Source organism: Mixophyes fleayi, chromosome 4, assembly GCF_038048845.1.
Source record: "Mixophyes fleayi isolate aMixFle1 chromosome 4, aMixFle1.hap1, whole genome shotgun sequence".
Classification (NCBI taxonomy): Eukaryota; Metazoa; Chordata; class Amphibia; order Anura; family Limnodynastidae; genus Mixophyes; species Mixophyes fleayi.
This window is the reverse complement of record NC_134405.1, coordinates 309,050,328-309,068,428: the sequence shown is the minus strand read 5'-3', so window position 1 is coordinate 309,068,428 and position 18,101 is coordinate 309,050,328. Positions and strand designations below refer to the sequence as shown.

At 39.1% G+C, this 18,101-nt stretch overlaps 1 protein-coding gene across 1 annotated transcript in view; it reads left to right on the top strand.

Moving 5' to 3' along the window:
• LOC142152894 (leukotriene C4 synthase-like) overlaps window positions 1-18,101 on the top strand; it is a 68,503-nt gene that overhangs the window by 11,725 nt on the left and 38,677 nt on the right. The window contains exon 2 of the mRNA XM_075210015.1: window positions 17,698-17,791. Coding sequence (XP_075066116.1) covers window positions 17,731-17,791 — 61 coding nt within the window. The 5' untranslated portion in view covers window positions 17,698-17,730. The remainder of the gene's footprint in view (window positions 1-17,697; window positions 17,792-18,101) is intronic.

The window sequence follows — 18,101 nt, the reverse complement described above, 5'->3', positions numbered from 1 at the left end:
TGACCTTACAAGAGGATGCCTCAGTAACAGTTGCAGAACTTGCACTCATAGAGAAAGGCGAAGGCCTCATTCTTTTTTTGCCACTGCGTGTTTAGAATGGCATGTTGGCAATTTTAGTTTTTTCTGCAGCTAACTTTGCCTGGATTACAGCTCCTTTTTTCTTGACCAAGCTAAAAGGTGTTTTTTTACATTTTTGTTTCCCTGACTTAAAAACACTATGTACTTCATACTACTATCATCATGACTGGTGGAAGCAGCTGCTTGGTGCTCCTGCTTTTCTGTGCACTGCAATTCCTACTATTTGTATTTCAGCAATGACAATTAGCAATGGAGCAATAGAGCTCTTCTCTTTGTGTGTATACAACACCGTACACTTTGACTGCAAATTCAGAAGAAAAGCCTGCAAGGCCTAGTGTTTGTATTTCAGCAATGACAATTAGCAATGGAGCAATGAAGCTCTTCTCTCTGTGTGTTACCTATGTAACACAGTAGAATTTGACTGCAGAATTACACCAACCCTGCCAGCACTAGTATTTGTAAATTTTCTGCAATGAGAATTAGCAATGGAGCTCTCCTATTTGTGTGTTACCTATATAACACAGTAAAATTTGACTGTAGAATTACACCAACCCTGCCAGCACTAGTATTAGTATTTTTCTGCAATGAGAATTACCAATGTAGCTCTCCTCTTTGTGTGCTACCTATATAACACAGTAGAGTTTGACTGCAGAATTACACCAACCCTGGCAGCAATAGTATTTGTATTTTTCTGCAGTGAGAATTAGCAAAGGAACTCTCCTGAATGTCACTGTAGACTTTGTTGAACACTGCTACCCCTCCTCTTTCAATTTTATCTATTTGGCTGCCCAACTGCTCTACACACTGTGCTACCCTTTCTGTGTCCCTCTTTCAAATGGTGCTAGATCGCCGTGGAGGGCGGTATTTATAGATTTCAAAACTCACGAGATCTGAAATCCGAGATCCGACGACGTAACAATGACGTTTTGCCTTGTTTTCGATTTCGAAAAAGTGCGAAAGTACCGAGCCGACTCACATCCCCTAAGTTCGGGTGTGTTCGGTTCTCGTGGAATCGAGCCTGAGCATCTCTACTTTCAATCCTTATTATGGACCAGCGACAGGAAAATAAACACAAGACAACAGAAAACAAACAAATAAAAACAAAACAGAAAAAAAACGCAGTCTGCTTTCATTCCTTGGTGACCATGCAGGAAAAATTCCCTAGCAACGGTTATCTACAATCCTTCTATTGTTCTACGGCTATATAGCCTCATTGCAGTCAGAGTGAATTAACTAAGACCATTTATCTTGACACAATAGATATCTCTCACCTACTGGAAAGCACATACATGTGATTTTTCCTTCTAGGATTTCTGAATCTAAGCCATTGCATGGACACCATAAATTTCTTTTATACATTTCTTTTCCCTGGCTGAACTTTATGAATTAAATAAAAACAAAAGTTTCTTCAGACTGTTTGAAAAACTGGTCTTTTTTTTTCTATTGCATGGTTTTGTTTTGTTTTTTCTAAATTCAGTCACATACACCATACACAAACACAAAAGAAAATATGCATTTAAGTTACTCCTCTTTAAACCTGAACAGTTACACATAACACAGATTATCAGTTACATTTGATATTTTTTATAAGTTTTTATTTTATTTTATTCGGTTTTACACTTTCCTGCTTTGCGCACTTTTCTTTTACTGTATGCTATTGCATACATAACATTACTGTACACTACTGTATACTTACCTTTCACTGCTCGACCCATTTGTTGCAGTACACCATTGCGTACGCACCATATTTCCAACACATAATACACCTTGCCGAACCAACCGGCCCTTCCTTAAGCAGCACCTCATCGACCAACTCTAGCGTTTGCTTAGCACTCATGTGGAAACTGACTTTTCTAACGCTTCGCAGCACACAACAACCACTAGAGATTATTATTGGCCGTGGACGAAATACACAAGCTGCGTCCACTCAATTCTTCTCAACTGTGTACAACTGAACAACACTTGCGATTGCCAGCGAACCCAGTGAGGACCCCTAACACAAAAACTGGGAGAACAAAAGTATCAATTTCGCAATACCCTGCCTTTTGAGCACACCTGTTGAGTATTTTACAACTGGTAGCGCTAAGTATTTACTAATACCAGCCTTGCCAGCGTATTTCCTCCCGCAACTTCCCAAGTCAAAATCACGGTCTCACGCTGTACCATGCGGTCCGATCGCACAGCTTAGAAATATTAACTATCAATAAACTTTGCGATTACTATTGGGAGTGCGACAAAAACCTCTTGTTTTCATTACCAGTATACCTGCCGTGTATACAATCCTCGGTTGTCCTACCTGTCTTGTCAAACAGCAACCGATATTCCCTGTCTTTTTCAACAGTAAATCAACTTTCACTTCATAGTCACACAATTCACATACATATACACCTTTGTTTTCTGTGCAGAAAAATACTTTCCGAAATGGTTTTAGTACCTTCTCAGAGGTTAATAATAATTCAATTCACTAGAAAATACAACAGGACTATCTATCAACACAACTGTTTAAAAATGCGTCAAATATAGGGAATCATATGCGTACCCTAAGCAAACAAACCACATTTAAATTGAAAAATGACATGAAAAAGAAACAGTTTTTCTTCCTTGTCCCTAAGCTCTCACTAGCACCCCATAGATTACACAAAGCGGATATTCGGTTTAGCAGCACTAGATGATATAAAGGCATAGAAATATATGCATTCTCACCTGTATATAATGTCCCACCCTTTGTTGCTAAACTAAAAATCCGTAGGTTTTGTGAATCCTTGCGCAATGTAGCGCCTTTGTGAGCCCCCAAATTATTAAAGTCATTTTATCGCTTACCAATAAAACATTGTCCAATGTGATTGTTGTGGTTCCAAAGCACAAAGATATTTAATTGCAAAATAGCAGGAGTTACAGCAAGCCATTATTACGCATTAAAGATGTTACAATAAAGCAGGAAAGTATAAAAACACTGAATACATTACATTTTCCTTATAGTGCTTCAACCAGGCCCAGGGGATACAGTCATCATCACATGTAGTCAGGATCAGAGAGAGAGCCTGAACAATGAGGGCCAGCATGCTTATATGCAGCTTAAGTATAGACAAAAACACTGATGTTGTCACTATGTATACAGATAACACTTAGTGAGATCTTCATTGGTCCAGGGTTAATGATATTCCAGTTGCCTGTTGGTCATAGGTCAGTTCATTTGATCCTTTCAAAGGGTGAGGGGCAACTTTCCCCAACTGTTGTCTATGTGTCTTCACTCTAAATAACTAGTTCAACTGACCCACACAAAAAGTACTTTTGAGTATTAATCTCATATTGCTTATATCTTGCGATCGCTAGATGCGATCGCTACTCTGTCCAAACCGGGTTAATGCTGGTGAAATAAGCTTTAATATGAGACCAAACTCTTTACTTTTTAAAACACCTGAACCATAAATACCATTACTATAGTATTAGCTATGCATAAATAATCTAATACATTTTACTAATAAATAAATGTGGATTGAAACCTTAATAAATGTGTATTATTTACAAGTGTAAGTGCGAATGTAAATGTGTGTGTTATGAACCTGTGCGATTGTATCATAACACGTGGCGTATTAACTGCAATCGCACGGTAAAACAATATTAATCAATTTGGTTTACTTCATCCAACTATCTGACTTCGACACTGTCTTTTGTATAAGCAGGAGTTAATTTGTACTGGAACACAGAGGAACTCTGTTCTGGCACTACTGTTAGCCACAGAGTCTTTAAGGTTTAAAGTTCATTTTTAAAGTCCTCCAAGCATACTTTTGGAGTTCCACTTCTTTTTTTTAATCTGCAAACTAAGCACGGAGAAAAAATAACAGTCAAAACTCCACATTTGCCTAACCTTTTCCTACATTTATACCATAAGTTTTAACCAGATGCAGTATATTGTATAATGTACAGCAACCTCTGTTGTTTATTACTGCATGTTTAGTTCAAGCATAGTGATGTTTAAGTAGGCACTCAGTGTCCAGTGCTGTAAAGCTGGGTACACATCTATGTAATTATTGAGTAGCTCACACGACTCACGATCGTATAGTCAGATATTGCTAAGAATGTGTACTCTCCCACGATCATGTTTTAGCGTACCAAAACACATAGGGCTAGAGTTACTAAGCTGCGGGTTTGAAAAAGTGGGGATGTTGCCTATAGCAACCAAAGCAAGGGGGGTTCCGCGCTGGGCTAAAAAAGTATTATATATTGTAATCCAGGTGAAATAAAGCAGCTGTAAACATAGGGGAAATTGCTAACCCCCAACTAGAAATATCAATAGAACAAAAGGTAACAGCGCTAAATGACACTCTGGGATAAATGATGTAGATAGTAAAAATATTGTTTATCCCAGAGTGTCATTTAGCGCTATAGCAACCAATCAGATTCTAGCTTTCATTTATTTAGTGCTTTCTACAAAATGACAGCTAGAATATGATTGGTTGCTGTAGGCAACATCCCCACTTTTTCAAACCCGCAACTTAGTAAATCTAGCCCATAGTGTCTGTTGATTTCGTTTTATAAACTTCCTAACAATCCCAAACAACAATGGAACGATGTCGGTCAAATGTGGAAGTGTGTAAGCACTCACGACCAGCAGCGTAGGCAGATATCTGTAGAGTGTGTACAGCAGGAGTTGGCAACCCTTTTCTATCACTGTGCCAGCTAAAATCTAATCAAGCCCAGGTGTGCCAGGTGCCGTATTTATATATATATATATATATATATATATATATATATATATATATATATATATATATTTCTTTATATATAAGTAAAACATTTAATTATGTCTTATTTTATTATGCTAATATCATAATATTAATAGTAATGGGACCAACAAGTAAACATTTATGTTATGTCACACAGTGGTGCCCCATTTCAAATTATGCCACATAGTAGTACACTCAATTCATATTATACCACAGTAGTGTCCCCAATTTGTTTTATGCCACATAGTCATGCCCCCAAATCATATCATGCCATATAGCTGTACCCCCAGTCCATATTATGCCACAGTAATGTCTCCAATTACGTTATGCCACACATAGGTGCCCCCAATTAATATTGCACCACATAAGGCTAATGGCTACCTGGTACACATTATTATGCCAATTTGCTAATCAATGAGTTTAAGCTGATATTCCAGGTTTGGGCAATCTTCAGCTCTCTAGTTCTTCTGGACCATAAGCAGCTGCCACAGGCTGAAACTTGTACAACAGGGGCTACAAGTTCTCTAAACCTGATAAATGCCACTATGACAGCTTACAGAATTCTGCCCTTAATAATGTCTGGACATCATAAATAAAGAGGGGACATTATTATGAGAACACAGGAAGTCACTTTATAAAAGAATTACAGAACAATTCCTAAGTTTAGAAATGTTTATCTCTCAGTATAGCTAGAGTAAAGGGACTGCACAGTATGGGTTTACAATCCCATTGCCTGTTTTATTTGCATTCATTGATTGCATATGAAAAGTGTGCATGAATGAAGTTTGTGTAAACCCCTCCGCCCTCAGTATAAAAAAGTGCCCATTAGTAGTAGACATATACCCTAGTCTGTGTGTCTGTCTGTCTGCGTGAGTGTGTGTGTTAGGGAATTTTGACTGTAAGCCCCAATGGGGCATGGACTGATGTGAGTTCTCTGTACAACACTGCGGAATTAGTGGCGCTATATAAATAAATGGTGGTGATATACCAGTAGTAGTTACCCAGTAAAATGCCAGCAGTGATAGTTATATGCTATTTGTTACCCAGTAATATACTTGCAGTAGCGCAGCAGATGTTATGGTCAGGACAGGTTTTTATGGGTGGAAATCATGGGGGTCCGTATGTGGGGAAAGCTGTTCAAGTAGCTAAGTGCAATTTCATATTGCCAGAACTATCTCATCCTTAACAAGTCAAAACACAGCAAAACGTACATTGGGTTACTAGAGGTCACTCCAATACACAGCATGACTCTCTTTTATGATTGCATCATTCTTGGCATTATGAGATACCATGTGTGAATTAGCACGAACAGTGTTCCATTTGTAGTGTCTGTAGATAAACCCTGCGGTCACTAATGTTTACATATTTGCTTTTCGTGGTACTAATCACAAAGTGAAGTTAATGAATTAATAACATACTTGCCAACTCCCGGAAACAAGTTTCCGGGAGAGTGGGCGTGACTGGAGGCAGGGGAGGGCTGGCAAACTTCAGCCCGGGGGGCAAGACTAAACTCAGCAGCTTATTTTAAAGGAAAAAAATGCAGGTGGCCCAGTAACCCAGCCCAAAGTAGCCCATTATGGGACCAGCCTGGGGGGCAGATGCCCCCCTGCCACCCAGCCCAGCCTGCCCCTGACTAGAGGGTGGGAGGGGGCGGGGCAAGGCCAGTTGCATCATTTTGGGTCCGCCCCCGCGAAAACGTAATGTACATCGCGGGCGGTGGGTCCAAAATGACACGATTGGCCTCGCCCCGCCCCCTCCCGCCCTCCAAATGACGCGATTCTCTGTGATATCCAGGATCCGGGAGAAATGCCAGCTCGCCCGGGAGCCCGGGAGACTGACCCGAATTTCGGGAGTCTCCCGGACTTTCCGGGAGAGTTGGCAAGTATGATTAATAAGCAGCTACATGTGCTTTAGTTAATGTACAGGACTAAATGATTAATTTTAGGTTACCATATGAGTGCAATTTGGGGTTACAGACTGCGCTATTAATATATTAAGGATATCTACACAGCCCATTACATGTATTATACATGGTCATAGCTAAACTCCATCAGTATCAAAGAGCATTTACTTACAGTTTAGTCCATATATATTTGGACAGTGACACAATTTTTGTTATTTTACCTATTTTTGTTATATTCAAGTTGCAGTTATATAATGTATATGGACCTAAAGTACAGCTTTAATTTGAGGATATCCAATATTGACTCAAACGCTGTTTCATGGACAGGTATGCACTATTCCTTCATTATTTCTTTATCAATTAAACAGGCAAAAGGTCTGTGGGTAAATGTATTAACTAGCCATTCTAGGAAATAGATGACATTCATCGACTTTGCCGGCATAATTTAAAACGGCAATGGGTTTAAAGGCAACACCTGCTTTTAAACCCATTGCCGTTTTAAATTATGCCGGCAAAGTCGCCAAATGTCAGCGGTTTCCTAGTATTCCTAGTTAATACATTTACCCCCTAATTAATTAACTAATTAACTAATTAATTAATTCTATTAATCTTCAACAATTTTCCACCTCTCTCCAACACCTTCTCTCCCCTATCTCTACATTCTCATCCCCTGAGATGGCAGTACCTCATTTTCACCAAACCTTAGCAACGGCCCTTGATCAAGTGGCTCCAGCGACACTTCATACTACACGTCGACTTCGATGTCAACCGTGGCACACCAAAGCAACACGAAATCTTCAAAAACTGTCCCGTAAAGCAGAACGTCACTGGCGTAAATCTCGAAGCTCTAATGACTTCTTCACATATACTTCTGTCTACCACTCCTATCGAAATGCTCTGGACACTGCAAAACAAACATACTTTCAATCTCTTATCTATGCTCAGGCTTCTAACCCCAAACGCCTTTTCAATACATTTAATCATCTTCTCAATCCTCCCACCCCGAACCCTCCATCTACTATCAGTGCTCAGGATCTTGCTTCCTACTTCAAGGACAAGATTGACAAGATCAGACTAGAAATGGTATCCTCTTCCTCAACAAGCCATCAGCTCATTTCCTTCCCACTACCCTCTGACACCCTTTCTTCATTTGACCCCACAAATGAAGAGGAAATTTCTACGCTCTTCTTATCTTCCTACTCTACCTCCTGTCCTCTTGATCCTATTCCCTCGAAAATTGGTAGATCCCTGTCTTCTGTGCTCATTTCACCTCTAACTCAAATCTGTAATCTCTCACTCTCTACTGGCATCTTTCCATCACTATACAAGCATGCAGTGATTACTCCTATTCTAAAAAAACAAAACTCTGACCCAAACTATCTCTCAAATTACCGTCCCATCTCTCAGCTCCCTTGCCCCTCCAAGCTTCTAGAGAGACTTGCCTACACTCGCCTCACACGCTTTCTTTCCGCAAACAACCTGTTGGATCCTCTTCAGTCTGGCTTTCGTTCTCAACACTCCACAGAGACTGCGCTGACCAAGGTTGTTAATGATCTGATCACTGCTAAGACTGAACGCCATTACTCTCTCCTAATTCTCCTTGATCTCTCGGCTGCATTTGACACCGTTGACCACTCTCTTCTCATACAAACGCTGCAATCCCTAGGTCTTCAAGACACAGTTCTATCCTGGTTCTCATCTTACCTCTCTAATCGCTCTTTCACTGTTAATTTCTCTGGGGCCACCTCTGCTCCGCTTCCCCTATCAGTTGGAGTACCACAAGGCTCGGTGCTAGGTCCTCTGCTGTTCTCTATCTATACCGCTTCTCTTGGAAATCTAATAAGTTCCTTTGGCTTTCAGTATCATCTCTATGCGGATGATACCCAAATCTATCTATCCTCTCCTGATATCTCGACATCTGTGTTGTCCCGTGTAACTGACTGTCTTTCTGCCATTTCATCTTGGATGTCCTATCGTCAACTCAAACTTAATCTTTCTAAAACAGAGTTAATAATATTCCCACCCGCCAACAAGAGCATACCTGACATTTCTATCTCTGTTGTTAACATGACCATAAATCCCACCCCACAAGCTCGCTGCCTAGGTGTAATCCTTGATTCACGCCTATCCTTTGTTCCCCACATTGACTCTATATCTAAATCATGTTACATACATCTAAAGAACATTTCCAGAATCTGCACATATCTCACACAAGACACTGCTAAAACCTTAATTCATGCACTAATCATCTCCCGCATTGACTATTGCAATTCCCTCCTTACTGGTCTTCCCAAAAACAGACTCAAACCCCTAAATCTATTTTGCATGCTTCGGCAAGACTGATTTTCCTTGCAAATAGCTATTTCTCTGTTGAATCACTCTGTATGTCTCTACACTAGCTGCCTGTCTTCTACCGAATCCAATATAAAATACTTTTACTAACCTACAAGGCCATCAACAAAGCTGCACCAACATACATCTCCTCTCTTGTCTCAAAATATCTCCCAACTCGGCAACTCCGTTCTGCAAAAGATCTGCGTCTCTCATCCACCCTCATTACATCCTCCTATTCCCGGTTACAGGACTTTTTTCGGGCTGCACCCACTCTATGGAACTCTCTCCCTCGCACAATAAGACTCTCCTCTGTTCTACAAACTTTCAAGCGTTCTCTGAAAACCTACCTATTCAGACAAGCTTATAATATTCCTCAACCACCATCTTAACCTCACTACCTTTAGCCTGTTACACAATTTCACAGAAGACAACTACCCCCGGACCAACATTGTTGTGTGACAGGATCATTTAGCTTATGAGTCACCTTACCTTTGCAGTCTGGCTGGGCCAAGATGCAAAATGTATACTTAACCTCATGTGTCAATCTCCCATTGTCCCATAGATTGTAAGCTTGCGAGCAGGGCCTTCTCACCTCTTTGTCTGTTTTACCCAGTTTGTTTATTAGTTTATTACGTTTGTCCCCAATTGTAAAGCGCTACGGAATATGTTGGCGCTATATAAATAAATGATGATGATGATGATGGAGTTGATTCCAAGTGTTGCTGCGAACCCACAACACGTGGTCAAAGGAGCTCTCAATGCAAGTGAAACAGGCCATCTGTAGATTGCAAAATACAAAAAGAAAACATCAAAGATATAGTTGGAACCTTAGGAGTGGCCAAATAAATAGTATAATTATGTTAATATGTCCAATTACATTTGAGCCCCTGAAAATAGGGGACTGTCTATAAAAATGGTTGCAATTCTGTGTATTGTATGAAACATTATATATTGTATAATGTTTCATACAATATTTTTTGTCCAACCCTTTGCATTAAAGCTAAAAGTCTGCACTTCAATTGTATCTCCATTGTTTAACTTCAAATTTATTGTGATGGCGTACACAGCAATAATTATGAAAATTGTGTCACTGTCCAAATATTTCCGGACCTAGTTGTATCATACAAAGTATACATGACAATTAAGCTACACAGTCAGGTGATGATGGGACAGCATACAAATTGGTCGTGATTATCATATTTAGAGACAGCTATTTGACACATGAGGCAGTAGATAAATATATACCCAGAATTATATTATACAAGGAGAGAATTAAAGGATCAATGCCAGTGTATAGCTTTGGGAATACATATGCTGTGTAGAAATATCTAATATAGAGTGATGGGAGTATAAGATCAGAGACCAGATTGGTAATGCAGGAACTCCTCACTATCTCTGCAGCTCTCTGATTGGCTGAGTGACTGTGTCAGCCAATCACAATTTTGCTTTTTTTATTATATTTCTTCACCTAGGGTTGCACAATATAATACATTTATAAAAATCATTTATGATATATTAAAAAAGTAACAATTTAATAAAATATATAAACAAATAAACCCATTCAAGATAAAGGTCTTTATTTTCATAATTACCTTTGATAGGAAGGTTTACAGCTGCTGTCGAGTTCTAATGTGATATAGAATGTTTGAAATTATAATATCACCAATCTAAGATTTATTTATTTGTATAACAAGTCATACCAATTATATGACAGCTTCATAGGTATTTATATATAACATTATATATAGTAAGTTACTTCATTATTATTACTATTATTATTATTATTAATTTGCACTTAGAATTTTTATAGCCCTTATCTTTAAAAATATTTTTATACTCACCACTCATCTTATTTTCTCTACTCACTTTAATTTTAATTATGGTTTTAATAGTACACTATCTATGGGACTATTACCTATAGTATATATATATATATATATATATATATATATATATATATATATATATATATATATATATATATAATATATGTATATATTATATATACAACTCAGTACTTAGACTATTTATTTATTACACATTAGGTCATATTACATACAATATGCACATAAGTCACAATTTTCCACTAAGTTTTATTGTTTTGTTTTGATTTATGTGTTTTTATTTTCATTTAATTTTTTCTTTTTTTAGGAAAGTTTCACCATCACTTATTTAATCACTTTACTCACCTATTTAGTTGTCACATTATATACACTATATATCTTTATTGCTTTTAGTAAATTTTCTCTGCATATTTAATAATATGATTGCATAAAAATAATGATATGATCTATATATAATACATCACTTTTTTAATAAATACATAATTAACCTTTTCCTATTTTCTAAATATCAGATTACATTATTATTATACAAAGATTCTCCAGAATAATCATAATTCTACTTTTTGCAGACTGTCTTACATATAGTTGCCAGGGCCGTAACGAGGGTGGTGCGGGCGGTGCCGTCGCCCAGGGCGCAAAGCCAAGTGGGCGCAGCAGCCGCCCGCTACCTGCCTTCATACTTTCAGCCCTTAAGTTCTGCTTAAGGGCTGAAGAAGAGAGAGAGGGAGAGATTAACTAACCAGAGTTTGATGCATGTGCGTTCCACGGCGGAAGTTAAGGACAAGCATCAAACTCTGGTAAATTAATCTCTCTCTCTCTCCTTCCCCTCCCTCCTCCCCCTCTTTAGATGGGCGGCGCCGGTGCCCTGTCTCGCCCAGGGCACCAAAATGTATAGTTACGCCACTGATAGTTGCATTCTCATTTATGAAGTTCCCTGCATGATCAATACACCATAATTCTCATTGGCACGTATTATTGCCAATCTTTACAATTTAATGCTCATTGCTGGGACTTGTTTAAATAGTCAGCCCATATTAGAAAGGGGTTGCCTCATTGTAGAAGCATTAGCGAAACATATGTCAGTTTTTTAGCAAGTGGTTGTTTAATGATTTAGCTCAGATAAGTAGGCTCTATTAAAGGAGTGTTTATCATTTCTACCTCCAGCTAAAATACACCTGACAAAAACAGATCCTTGCCTTCTCAGGCGTGTATACAATTCATTCAGCTCCTTAGCTCAGTAATAGCATTAACATTATAGATCTAATCTATTTAGAGGCATCAAGGAGTGTTTGTTTGGTGCTAACAACTTGGTTTAGATAACTAGCTAAAGCCATAACAGGCAGCACTAATTACCTGCCTGTACAGACTTTGGCAACTTGAAATCGCATCTTTGAACAAGCTATATTTAGTAACATGCTGGACATTAGACAAGCTGGATTGATATCATTAGAATAAGAAAATTAGATAAAGATTTCAGCTATATAAATTACTTAGCACATAATAATAGATCTCTGTCATCTCTGGAGTGTTTACAATTCATCCAGCTTTGAATTCCATAACAGGATTAACAACATAAATCTATTCTATTTAGAAACACCAGTGAGTATTTGTTTGATGCAAGTAACCTGATCCAGACAAACAGCTATAGCTGTACTGAACAGCACAAATCATTTGTCAGTGCAGCGTGGTTTAATAAGTCACACTTAACAATGTGCTTTGCATTAGAAAAGCTCATTTACACCACTAAGTTTTAATATTTCGCTTTTAATATATACAATTTTAATTTATACAAAGAAAATATTGTTCTAATGTGTGTTTTTTTCATTCATCTCATGTCTATGAGCATTATAAACCATTAAAAAAGAATTTTGGAATATACTAATCCTCATTACAATTACTACTGACTACACACATGAGGTGTGTTTTTCCCAGTAAACTAGGAGTGTCACCTATGGCAGCTTCAAAGGGCTCTTGCTGTGAGATATATCCTGACACAAGTTAGTTTTTGGACTCCTGAATAGACTTTGTGGGGCCAGTCACAGCTGGACATCCTTGGGGCCCAAGGCAGCATTTTGAAGGCCTATACAGGTATATAGAAATATGAGTTTCCAATGAAAATGCCTTCAAAGTTCCTATTTTGGGACATCCGGGTGGCACTCCATACTGAGGAACAGAAATCACACCAGGGTTATGAATGACAGGTACGGGTGATATCCGGGAACAGCTAAAATCAAATATCTTTGGAAAAGGTATGTCACATTGTCAACATTTCATCATGTTTGTTAGCAAAAGATGGACAGAGTCATAGGGGATTTATTAATGATAAAATTGGATCGATGTGACGCTCAACAGAAAAGTTAGATCACATAGTAGAATTGGTTAGTAAATCAGGCAACATGCAAATGGTGACTAAAAAAAGTGTCACAGGTCACAACCCCCTGGGGGTAGAAAGAGGTGTGGAAGTGTCTTTAAAAGGCTGAGACTAGGTATAGCAAGGGGTCAGACTTTTTGGGAAATCAATTCACATTGATAAGCTGTCCATCTTCCTTGCCAATTTCCCATGACACAAAGTATGCCAATCATGTAAGTGACACTCTGAATCTAATCCTTTTTATTTTAAACTGTTTTGCTTGTGTATGTTATCTCAATCTATTAATTGTTTATTAAATATTTTTTATATCTGAATACCCTGTACTATTGTATATTAAATCTATAATATAATATGTTGCGTCCTTGATACTCTAACAAATCCATTAGCCTGTTAAGAAGAAAATAGCTAGACCAAGTTAACCCTTTGAATGCCAGTGTGTGAATTGTTGATACATTTGATTGACAAGCGTAGTGTGTGCCTGCATTTACATTTGTGTAACAGTCTGGAGGTGTGAAGAGTTAACCCTTTGTTCGCTGGTGTGGGTCTGTCACGGTTAGGTACACTGGACTCTTAGACCTGCCCAACTTGGCGCTACTCCCAGCAGGGTGCGGAGTCTAACGGACAAATGGTATTACCAGTGATCACCGCAAGGTGATGTGGGCTTCGCGGCGTCCGTCCGCAGGTCGCGGTCCCTAACAGGAGTGTTAGGTGAGATCCCAGGGGAATAGGTGTAAGAGTTATGCAGACACACTGGAGATAATTGGGATGTAAGCTCTACAACCAACACACAGCGGAGACAGATGCAGCTTGAGCGGTATAGCCCGTGGAACAGCAACACAGCGGAGACAGGTGCAGCTTGAGCGGTATAGCCCATGGAACAGCAACACACAGCAGAGGCACTGACGATCCAAGTAGACACACAGGGAACAGACAAGGTCCTAATCAGGCAGGTAACTTGATCAAGAGGCCCAGAGGAAAGGGAGGAAGTGCCTTTTCAAGTTTAGAGCCAGAACTAAGAACCAATAGGGAATTGCAATGGACAGACAGGTACTAGGTCTGCGCATGTGCAGAACCAACGCCAGGAGCTGAGGTATGCTTAATGAGGGACAGGTGAGTGTCTTAGTCTTCGGATGTGAAAGCCAAATGAGCGCCGTGTGACAGGGTCTTGCTAGTCTGTGAAAGGCTAGAAGCCTTGTGTGCCAGTGTGGGACAGTATATTGGGGCCCTATTGCCCGTATTCAATAGGTGGTGGCAAACCTAAAGTGTGTGAGGTGTGAGCGCTGTTTGGAGACGATTCAGTAGGTCTATAACCTGTGTGATAGGTAAAGACAGACTGCGGGCTGGAATCGTGTGACCTCATATAGCAAACACCCACAAAGTCACGGCAGCTGGGAGCGTGTTCGTGACAATATTCCATTCAAACTGCACATAAACTAACCTCACAATCTAGAGTAATGCGAAGCATATTGTTTATACCTTTAGATGCTATTAAAGGTGTCAGCGGTGTTAGGTGAATGTGAAGCCACAAACGTTTTGAACTTAAACAGGTTGCTGTTTATTTGAACTGGGTAACACTTGATTTATACAGGTACTCACAGCTGGTGTAAGCAGTACAGCAGCAATCAGGTTCATGCAATTGTATAGGCAGTATACACTCTTATACTCTTGTATATAGATGCAGGGTTGTTATACACTTAGGGGTAAATGTATGAAAGTCCGATTTCTGCAAGTCACCGGAAATCGGCGACTTTGCAGTGAAAATTTAAAGGGGCAATGGCTTGTAAAGGCATGTTTGTCTTTACAAACCATCGCCGTTTTAAATTTTAGCTGCAAAGTCGCCGATTTCCGGCGACTTGCAGAAATCGGACTTTCATACATTTACCCCTGTATCTCTGGATGTCTCTGTACCTCTACAGTTATATAGATGCAGGCAGGTTCTTAGCTATGCTCAGTCTCTGCACGTCCGTGCAGAAATTATTGTGGTGGCCAGACTCTCCTACTTACCCTAATATATACTTATGTATATATTAGGGGAGAGCCTCCGGTCACTTAATGAGTCTTTGAGGGACTTTTCTGGTGTAACAGTACGCAGTTAGTTATAGTGCGTCCGTGGTGTTCACTGTCTCTGATGGAAGACTTGTCGCTAAGCCGAAATTCCGGTTTCTGCCACTGGTGCATGCGCAGTAGCACATATCGGATGGAGACATCCTGTCCCACTTTGGGTCCACTTGAACACCAGGGATACTGCGGCTGTAAACAGGGAAACAGAGCTTAGCGCTCCTCTTCCAACAAAGCATACAACCTAACAAACTCTATTCACAACATTACAACTCTATTACAGAACAAGCAGTTACACATTATAACTATTCTCAACCATGCATAGTCACAGATTCTGCAATTGTTTGATGCCTCACATTCCATTACAAAAACCATAAATACTTGCATGTCCATAGAGTCTTCAGATGGGGGGCAAGAGAGTAAAAGGGGGCTTCTAGCCCTGTGTGTGTGTGTGTGATTTTAAAACTTTCTGATGGAAGCAGAAATCTATGTCACAGGAAGTTGTCTCATAGCATTTGATATGTAAATGTAGGCAGTTTCACAGAGTAGAACCTGTTCTACAACTATTGTTCAGCAAGGCTGACCCAAACATGGCTGAATCTGAGGCTAATATATTAGAAAATGGAATATCTTTATCATTTTAACTTAATAGATCTTTTGTTATAGTAATCTAATGCTAGATGACTGCCTGCTATCAATAGATCACTAATGTCAGTGAGCAATTAATGTAAAGATAGAGTAAAGATCTGGATGGGCTAATCCCTACCCTGACCTGGCCCACTGCAAGGCTACAGGTGAAGACTAAATTATGTTAGCAGGCTTTTGTACCATCAGCAATGTGGAAATAATGTTCCCACTTGGCATACATAACACTCATACTAAACGCTTTGGCGGTCATTTATGTAGCACAATTGATGCCCATTACAAAAGGTCTTGGTTTTGCTCTGGTGTGCATGGATGGCTACCAGCCCACTTCAAGGGGCACCTAAATTCTTAAAATGTGCCTAGGTGTGTGAGAGGGTACATTGTGCAAAACTTTAAACATCATATCAAAGTACAACCACCTATCAATTTAACTAATCCCCTTTTATTAATTGTACGGCTTTTCTTCATCATGAGAGTGAGGGGAATTCTGGACTGTCTTTATTACATGTGGTAGCTGTATGTGTGCAAACATTTTATCACAGCCAAACTGCAACATGGAAATGCACAAGACCCATTAAAAGTATGGAGCTTGAAGATTAGTAATATTTAAATGTATTATTATGGTGCCACAAAATTCTGCAGCATCCATATAGTGGGGAAGTAGAGCAAGAATATTGAGGGCCAACAAGCAAAATACAGAAATAATCTAAGTCATAAAAAGATCATACAAAAAATATACATGCAAGAATAGCAACATATTAAGCTTAATTCACAAGAAATAATAGGCAAGGTATAGAACTAAGAAAGTGTTGTATACAGAATAGGCAAGAGGTATGATACAAGGACACAAGGTCGGAACGAATAAGAAGACAGGAAGAAAAAGAGAGAGCGCTGCCCATCTACCTAACTTTAGTATACATGGCCATTACAGAAATGCTGGAGTTATTTTCAACTCTAAATAATGGTATAATGAATAATGTGCATCACACCACAATCCAAAAAATGTAAATAACCACATGCAGTCAGGTTTGACAGCTGAAATTTCCCTGCATCTATATTACAATAATATTACACTACTTCTGATATTATGACAGCCCAACAATCAGAGGGAAGAATGTAAAGGAAGAAAGCCATAAATCACAAATGGCGAAAAAGTTGATATGTTCAGGGTGTAGTTAAGTCGGATGATGAATCTTCAGCTATGAGGAAAGGAGGAGGCAGTAAGGGCACCTCAATTGCTCCCATGTGTCTTTGGTGTACCACCTCCTACTCCAAACTGGGGGACCGGTGCGGGTGATCCTTGCAGAAGTTCATGTGGAGAGTTAGGGCATGTTTCCTGTGGCCACTGGCTCTGCCATCCTCTAGTTCCTCCATTCTTGATGTGATCTTTTTTTATTGCTTTGTTTGTTGACTACTGTCCACCTCAATCTCCTACCCAGACCAGTCTACTGGAACTGAATTTTAAATTGCCACTGAAAGTAGAAGACATTTTTCAAATGAGCTATACTCTGACAAACGTGCTCTATGTTCAATAATTGACTTTAATGATCGATGAGCACATTTGATGAATGTGTTACATGTATGTGGCATTTGCTTACTGGGCACCGAATGTTATCATAATGAGGGTGGAACTGCTTGAACCGTGAAACTTTGCAATAAATGTTGAACTTTCGCAAACTAGTAGAAAACCATTTGTTTGTCTGTCTGTCTAACTTGTGTATTCTTTTAACACTGCAGGATCCTGACCGACAGCTGTCTCTTCTGGTTATAATGTTGCATAATAATATTGTCCTATTGGGTGCTGTCACCTTGCTCGGCATTCTGGAACAAGGTACAAAGTACTATAGATATACTGTAGAATTTAAAGAGTCATATTGCTTTACTTCAAATGTATCCTTTGTCATTAAACATGTCATAAATCGTTTACGTGTGATTTTTATGATTGATATTTTTTTTCATAACACTTATTTCCTTTATTTTCACTAAAACTAATTTCATTTCATTGTTGAGAAATGTTAGTGCAAAACTACATTTTTAGTTTAAGAAGAGTTAGTTATCACTGTTTGTATTGGGTTTGACCATAGGTGGCATTGTTGCAATAGTAGGAGGAGCTTCCCCTGTTTTTTTTATACCCTCTTGAT